Here is an 8,578-nt window from a genome sequence, read left to right on the forward strand (position 1 = left end):
TGGTAAGTAAAAAATGGTTTTCTTATAAACTCTCCAACCGTCAAGTTCATGTGCTTTTCCACACATCAGCCAGAAAGGTTGCACAGGCAATAAAATTTAGTTTAGTTCCAAAGAAGTGAAAATTCCTCCCAAGGTGAGGGGAAGTGACCTAGCTAAGCCTAGCAGGACAGCCTACTCTATGGGGTTACCCTTCATGCATTAATTAGAGTTAAGCATTTTGGTTATATGCGCCTGGTTATCTCACAAAAACAATGTGGCGTGAATGGAGCAGAATGTAGAAAGGAGTGCAAACAAGAGTTGTAGAAGGGCTGTGAAGGTAGAAGCAGGAGATAGAGAAATAACAGGGTGATGTGAGGAGTCTTCAGGTGAGGTCAGGACAGAATGTGGGAATGGTGACAGTGGTAGAAGGATGCTGGGTAATCATGGGAGGTGGGTAATTGGAAAGGGAGGCTAGATGCTGTGGATCAGGAATTGGTTAAGTTGCAGGAAGCAAGCAGTAGGAATTAACTGACAAGTTTCTCCAAAGAGAGAGGTGTAGAAAATGGAGTCCCCCAAGGATCTGTGCTTTGTAAGTTGCTCATAAGCAATGTAGAGCTAGCAGTGAGTAGTGAAGTGCCACGTTTGCCAGTGATACCAGTTTAGGGTGGTTAAAAAAAAGAGAGACTGAAGAGCTCCAAAAGACCTCTCCAAACTGAGTGAATGGGCAGTAAAACAGCAAATGCATTTCAATATAAACAATTGTAAAATGATACATGTTGGGGCAAAAAAATTATCCATTTCACATATATGCTCAAATTTCATGCTAGGGATCAATAGGAAAAAATTGAAAATAAACTACATTATCATAATGTCATTACAGTATATAAATCTATAGTGTGACTGCACCTCACCGTGTTCTGGTCACATTGAAGAGTTGGAAAAGGTTCAGAAAAGGGCAACCAAAACAATTGTGGGAATGGAGTGACTCCCCTGTGAAGAAAGGTTTCCGTGTTTGGGGCTTTTCAGTTTAGAGAAAAGGGGAGTAAGAGGAGACGTTATAGAAGTGTAAAAAATTATGTATGGGATGAAGAAACTGGAGAGAGAAGTTTTTCTTTGTCTCACATAACACTGGAAGTTGCAGGCATCTGATGATGCCAGTGCTGGACCATTCAGGAGAGATGAAAGAAAGAACTTCTTTATGCAGCACATAGTTAAACTGTGGAACTCCCTTCCATGGGAGGCAGCAAAGGCCACCAAGCTAGATGGCTTTCAAAGAGAATTAGAGACATTAATGAAGGCAAGGACTCTCATGGGAAAAGGGCTCTGGCCTGGGTTTCCCACAGGCATTTGGCTGCCCACTGTGAGAACAGAAGGTGGCCCAGATACACCAGGGGCTGGATCCACGAGCTCTTCTAAGGTTCTTAGATGAAACAGCCCTCAGAAAAATCTGAAATTAGGTGGTATGGGAGTAAATTTGGATGCTAGCTATTTTAAGATAGTTCTATGACTCCCTGTTCTTATGCAAAAATTGTCTATTACCTGACTTGGAAAGGCCTGTAAATTTGTAACTGTGATAATCAAATGCAGCATCTGAGCCCCTGAAACTCATAACAAGTCTTTATTAGTGTTTATATAAGTGACACAGAATAATTAAACCACATTTAGTTTGAAACTGACCATGGACTCCAGAAACACAATTCATACTTTGCAAGGCAGTCTTTCCAATACAAGTAGTTGCTTAACTAACTTAGCATTAAACTGTGACAGTTCCTTTATGTGACTCCTAAATAATTCAGGGGTTTTTTCTTCTGCACATGTCTTTCAGACAGTTCCTTTGGCAAGAAATTCAGATTCTCCTTCCCCAAGGTTTTATTATATAAAAATAGAGTGAAATTTCCTTATGTACAAACATTACATTACATCATATACAGGTTTTTTAAAAACCACTATGAAAAGGCAGGCCATGGGTGAAACAAAAGATCAATATAGGACAAATAAAATTAAATACTGCACATTTCATAAAAATTACATTAACCACAGAGAGTTTTTTGTTTGCAAATATCAAACAGTACCAATGTAATTGGAAATCTTTCCCAGCAACTTCATTTATAACATATATCTTAGTGTTTAAGGCACATTTTGCTTATTCCTACATACTTCACTGAACCGAGTCAATAATTTAAGAACTCTTGGGGGAAATCAAACAGTGTGCATTTATGTAGGTACATGCTTTGGGGATAAGATGCAAGGGAGGGCACAGGTAGAGGGGTGTGGTTTTGTGTGTGTGTGTGTGTTTAAAGAGGTGCTAAAATACAAATACTTCTCGTATAAACTTGGAAGCTTGTCATCACAAAGCAGTGAGAAAGAGACTTTGCACATGCTCGGAGTCATTGTCCTCTTCAGCCAGCCTGCAGATAACACAGAGAGATAAACATCTCCAGCAAACGCGTGGTTCTGGAAATTCAAGTTCTGTGGCCTGACACCAGCTTCTTACACGGCTCCTGTGGCCTGACACTCATGAACCTCAGCTCAAGTTAAGTACTCATTAGTAGTTAAACCTTCTGACTGGTCTCAGGTGGAGAGCCTAAATATCGAGTGGAGGGTGCTTGGTATAAGGGTACTGAGATCTCTTGGAGGTCTGGCAGCCTCCCCTGATGAGGAGGCGACAGCAATGTAATAGCTCTGTCATAATCCCTATGCAAGACTTTCTCATAGACACTCTGCAGCCCCACTGTCTTGGGCAGTTGTGCCTGATAATAGTTATCTCGGCGAAGGGAATCCCTGGGCAGTGAGGTGCTTTTGCAGAAGGTTGACAGCTGGGTCTTTGGGTGGGGGGATGAGTGAGGATTGGCTTGGCCACAGGAAGGGCTCCAACATCGATCTGAGTGGCCCAGGATCTTGCATTCAGCAGTACAAGCCCACAACCCTAGAAATGCAAGGGGAAAAACAAACTTGAGAACATGGACACGTAGCAAGCAGAGCACTGTTAGGGCAGCACCTAGGAGACCATTGTATCAGTGCCATTCTCAGTGAGAGGAAAGTTGGAAAGGGGAAGAATCATTTCATGAAACTAACATGAAGGACAAAAAGATCCTCATACAGCTACCATCAAAATTGCATCATAGGAAGCTGCCATACACCAAGTCAGATCTTTGTTTCACCTAGCTAAGCAGCCTGTGGAAGTTTCAAACAGGGCTCCTTCCCAGCCCTAGCTGGAGATGCTGGGGGGTGGGACCTGCATGCACCCTCCCCTTAAAATGACAAGCCACAATACAAGCTAGCACAACTCAGAATGTTGTGCCAAGAAGGATCCAAAGGATAAGCATTCTGAGCTGCTTGGAGAAATGGCAGGATAAGAAATAGCCAAACAGAACCTGGTCCTTTGGCTTCGGGTGATGTGGATGCGCCCCAAACTGTCAGCCACCCTGGCTGCTATATTTTCCCTAGTTGTGAGATTGATTGAAATCTATAGCTCTTGCTGTAATTAACAGCCTATTCCCAGACGCATTAAAATTGAGGAGGGTTTCCAAAAACAGTAGAATGGTGACCAGGTCTTTTGGTGCTGGATTTCTTTCAATGTTTCTGGGGCAACAGTTTCCAAGTTCTGTGGCATTCTGAGGGGAAAGTGCCAAAGTTTAAGGCATCCTTACCATTCTGCATGTGTGTGATGAGGTCCTTTTTAAGAGCATCCCCACTGATGTCAGAATCACTGTCGTTGAAATCACTATCGCCTTTACCACTGTCTTTGCCGCTGAACTTCTCTGCTTCTCTGCCTGATATGGTGTTGAAAGAATGACCCTTCCAGATGGCCACAGGTGGGACTGGCTCTTTGCTGTAACTAGGGGTAGAGGCATAAGACTGGAAGAAGGTGGAAGGGCACATGTGAAGGATTTGGGGGGGGGGCGAGGGGAAGAAAAGGAGAAAAATGTTATAAGGAACAGCAGGGTTAATAAAAGCAGTCTAACTAGCAGCTTGGACCACATCCCTGTGAATTGGAATCACCTAGACTCAAGCTAGGCTACAAATCAAGAACTTTTGTTAAACTCAGGCATCCCCAACCTGTGGCCCTCCAGATGTTTTGGCCCACAACTCCCATGATCCCTCGCTAACAGGACCAGTGGTCAGGAATGATGGGAATTATAGTCCAAAACATCTGGAGGGCCGAAGGTTGGGGATTGCTGGTTTAACTGATGTGTAGACTGGCTGTAAATAACTTTAAATGCAAACATCCCTGCTTAATTACTTTAACAATGTGAGACACTACATAACTTTTACATAATGTGGTCCTCCTTTATTACGTATGCATCAAAGAAAGAACATGCATTTAAACCACCTAAGACACATGGGAGCATGTGGAATGATATTTTTTTAAACCAGCAACTGTAGAAATAATTTTTTATTTGACTATATTACTAATGTAATTATCTGGACATAGTTGGGGCTGTTTTTTGGGGGGGTTAGGGGAAAACTGTATTTGATTGCTTGTATTTGATTATATGTTGTTCTTATATTCAACTAATAAAATATTTTTTAAAAAAATTACTTTGGGAACTGGATGTAAAAATCCCAAAACATTCAAGAATAAGCTAAAGGGGGGGGGGAATAATAAGCTAAGGTGCAAGAAGCAAGGTGCCTCTCCCAGGGGGGAAAGGGAATCAAGACCATGGGAAATGCTACCTCTGCATTCGTCCCCCGGAGTCTGCTCTGGCTGTCATAGAGACTGGCGGTCTCTCTGATGTTTTCTAAAGCCGGGATGTCTTCGCTGGCTGGGGAGGGCTCCGGGCTAGCAAAGGAAGATTTGCTGGGGAAGGAATGAACTTCGAAGCCATTGCCTCGGGTGCCAGGGCTGGGGGAGATCAGGCCACCGCCCTTGCCTTCCTGCTGCCCCTTCTCCAGGTGAGAGCTGTCCAGCGGCTCCTCCAGGACTCCCTTCTTCTCCTTCTTGCGCCTGTTGCAAGTGGTGGCGATAGTGATGATGGCCACCAGCAGCAAAGTGCAGCTCCCAGCAAGGACGATGATGACAATCAAGGGGATGTCCCACTGCACAGCTTTCCCTTCCCCAGTGCTGGGCTTGGCCTTGGAATCCTGGCTGCTTGCGGGGAGCAACGCAGCAGTCACCTGGAAACTGATAGGGACGGTAGTGGAGAGGGGAGGCCGTCCATTGTCGGCCACGGTGAGGAGCAGCTGGTAGACTTGGCCCAGCTGTTCTTCTGAGAAGCTCCCGGTGAGCACAACTTCTCCTGTTTTCTTGTTGATGGCAAAGAGGTCCAGGGCTGGTGGCTGCTGTTGCTGCGGATCTTCTAGGAAGGAAAAGCTCAGCTCAGCGTTGACTCCCTCATCAGCATCTCTGGCTTTGATGTTTGCCACCACCGAGTCGTGGGCAGCTTTTCTGGACACGCCGATCTCAAGGGAGCCGTTGATGAGTGTTGGGTGAGTAATGACAGGCACATTGTCGTTCTGGTCTACTACCCGCACCTTCACCAAGGCTGCGCTGGAGAGCTGAGGGGAGCCGCCATCCGTGGCTTGGACGGTCAGCTCCAGCTGCTTGAGGATTTCGTAGTTGAAAGTGCGCAATGCGTAGATGGCCCCCGTCGCTGGATCCACCGAAACATAGGTGGAAATGGAGGCGCCCATTACTTGGCTGTCCATCAGGCGATAGGTGACCTTGCCGTTGGTTCCTTGGTCCGGGTCGGCGGCGAGGACGGTGGCGAGGTAGGCGCCAGGCGGGTTGTTCTCCAGCACCGCCACCTCGTAGCGCGCCTTGGCGAAGCGAGGCGCGTTGTCGTTCTCGTCGGCCAAGCGCACGGTGAGACGGTGCACGGTCTTGGCCGGCGGCGAGCCCAGGTCCTCGGCCACAACCGTGAGGTTGTACTCGGGCACGCGCTCACGGTCCAGGGCGCCCGTGGTGAGCACCACGTAGCTGGCGTCGTAGGCGCGCTGCAGGACGAAGGGCTCGTGCGGCGCGGCCAGCAGGGCGCAGCGCACCTGGCCATTGGCTCCCGCGTCGCTGTCCGAGGTGCTGACCAGCGCCACCAGGCTCTCGGCCGGCGCCGCCTCGCTCACGTAGGCCACCGTCCAGGCGGCAGCGGCGCCCTCGGGGGACGCGCCCCCCTCGACGAGCGGTCCCGGCTCAGACCCCGCGCCCGCCCCGCCACTGCCGGCGCTGAGGGCGCTGATGGCCACGGCGGGCGCGTTGTCGTTGACGTCAAGGAGGCGCACCACCACCTTGCAGCTGGCCGCCAGCGGGCTAGCGCCGCGGTCGCTGGCCTGCACGTCCAGCTCGTAGGCGCGCTGGAGCTCATAGTCGACGGCAGCGCGAAGGCTGAGGCGCCCCGAGAGCGGGTCGAGAGCAAAGAGGTTCCGCGCCTCGGCGGGCACCTGGCTGCCCCAAGCGTAGAGCAGTTGCCCGTTGGCGCCCTCGTCCGGGTCCGAGGCGTCCAGGTCGAGGAGCAGCGCTCCGGATGGCGCGTCCTCGGGCAGCTCGACGGTCAGCAGGGCGCCATGTGGGAAGGCGGGCGCGTTGTCATTGGCATCCAGCACTCGCACACTGACCGTGGCCGTGCCGGAGCGCGCCGGGCTGCCGCCGTCCTTGGCCACTAGCTCCAGGCGGTAGGCGGCCTGCGCCTCGCGGTCCAGCTCGGTCAGCAGCACCAGCTCGGCGCACTTGAGCCCATCTGCGCGGCTCTGTGCCTCCAGGCCAAAGTGGCTGTTGGGCGAGACGGCGAAGCTCTGGATGCCGTTGGAGCCCACATCCAAGTCGTGCGCCAGGTCAAGCGGCAGGCGGGTGCCTGGCGCGGCGCTCTCCGACACCTCCAGGGCGATGAGCGGCTGCGGGAAGCGGGGCGCGTGGTCGTTGATGTCCCGCACCTCCAGCTCCACGTGCACCAGGCGGTAAGGCGAAGGAGGCGAGCCCCCGCCGCTGCGCGGCCAGCCCAGACTCACCACGTCGAAGGCCAGCACGCACGGCTCCTCCGACTGCCCGCACAGCGCCTCGCGGTCCAGCCGCTCTGTGCCCAGGCTCAGCTGCCCGTCCCGCTCGCGAACCTGCACCAGCGAGCTGTTGCCCGGCGCCTTCACCAGGCGGAAACTGCGCTCTCCGCCGCCTCCTCCCGGGCCCTTCAGGGGCAGCTCGTCGGCCAAAGTGCCGATCACTGTGCCGGGAGGGTCTTCCTCATAGGTGTGGTATCGGATCGTCTTGCCGAGGGCAGAGGAGAGCAGCCAGCCTAGGCAAAGCAGACCCCCAGGGTGGCAAAGGTTGCCAGGGCAGCGCCCGTTCTTGCGCACATTCATGGCTCTGGCACTGCCTTGCGCGCCGATCAGAGAGAAGGAAGGGGCCACTGGGTGCGAGGGGGCGAGAACGAGGGGCCAACAGGCCAGCGGCTACTCGCGAGTTCTTCCCTAGCTCGGCGTGGGGCTCTCTGGACTGGCTCCATGCGCGGCCGCTGCTCGGCTACCTGCTTGCTGGGCTCCGCGCTGCAGCTGCCTCGCTCTATCCCGCTTCTAAGCCGGCGCGGCCCCTCCGAAGGGTCTCTAATAGACGCGGGTATGCAAATTTGCGTAGCGGATCAGCCAATGGTGGGTTCCCTTACCTCCCCAGACGCCTCCCCGACCATCTCACATCGCAACATGCACATATATTATATGTGCCGGGACTGGGGAGACGCAGGAGAAAAAAGGCGCTCGAGGGAGCCTTGACCTTGTGTCCTTCGGCTCTAGGGCGTATTTTTCTTCCCTGGGGGGCAGTGAGCGGGATCATGGCTTTGGGCTAGAGCCGAACTGAAGGGCTCCCAGCGTCTCCTCCTAAGGCGGGGCAGAAACTGGTGTCTTAAGACAAGTCCGATCCAGTCCATTCCAAATGCATATCCCTTCGGCCGCCGCGCACAGGCGAAGAAGACTCGCCCCCGTTTGAAGCCCGGCAAGGCTGGGCTTTCAGCCCAGGATGATCTTTGGGGGGACAGGACTGCCTCTATGGCCAAGGAGCTCCCCTTTGCGCCCCATTCTCATTCCCACGCAGAAACCCCCAGAACAAAACAGGAGAAATAAGCCTCTTGTAAGAGAGAAACCTGCGTTGCTCTTCCCACGAGCTCGCCTTAGGATGGCGTTTTTGTGCAGTAAGCAGACGGCGGGGTGGGGCGCGCGGGGACGGCAGAGAGAGTGATCCAAATCTTAAGCTTTTGGCCAGTAGGGCTGCGAAACTAGGGGCAGGGGAACTGGGGCTGAGCTCCAAATCGGATTTCGACTAAACAGGGGGAGCTTTCGAAAGGTTTCCAAGATGACACTGTATAAATGGCTCGTGAAGCCCTCGTTAGCGGTTCGCCAGAGAATAGCTTGGCGGTCCTGCGCGTCGGAGCCACCAATGTCTGTATTACTTCCCGATGACAAGCGAAAAGGGCAAAAGAAGAGAGGGCGGGAGAGGGAGATTGAACCCCCCCAGCCCCGCCTGGAGTGTCGGCTAAATTGAATATAATGAGCGGGGCGCCACATGGAGCCGTTCTTGTCCGGCTCCATTCATCGCCCATCACTGCCATAGCTCTTTGACCGGGGCGAGGGTGGGCGCTGAAGGCAACACAATGGCTGGCTCGAATGGGGGGGGTATACT

General features: G+C 52.2%; 1 protein-coding gene across 1 annotated transcript; it reads right to left on the reverse strand.

Moving 5' to 3' along the window:
- Positions 1-1,578: 1,578 nt before the first annotated feature.
- On the reverse strand, positions 1,579-8,102 carry PCDH8 (protocadherin 8). The gene is made up of 3 exons (XM_083748587.1): positions 4,657-8,102; positions 3,630-3,837; positions 1,579-2,905 (listed from the first exon to the last, which is right to left on the reverse strand). Exons 1-3 carry the CDS (start codon positions 7,267-7,269, stop codon positions 2,532-2,534), a joined length of 3,195 nt encoding a protein of 1,064 aa, XP_083604713.1. The 5' UTR covers positions 7,270-8,102; the 3' UTR covers positions 1,579-2,531.
- Between the last annotated feature and the right edge of the window lie 476 nt (positions 8,103-8,578).

Source organism: Podarcis gaigeae, assembly GCF_964106915.1.
Source record: "Podarcis gaigeae genome assembly, chromosome: 7".
Classification (NCBI taxonomy): Eukaryota; Metazoa; Chordata; class Lepidosauria; order Squamata; family Lacertidae; genus Podarcis; species Podarcis gaigeae.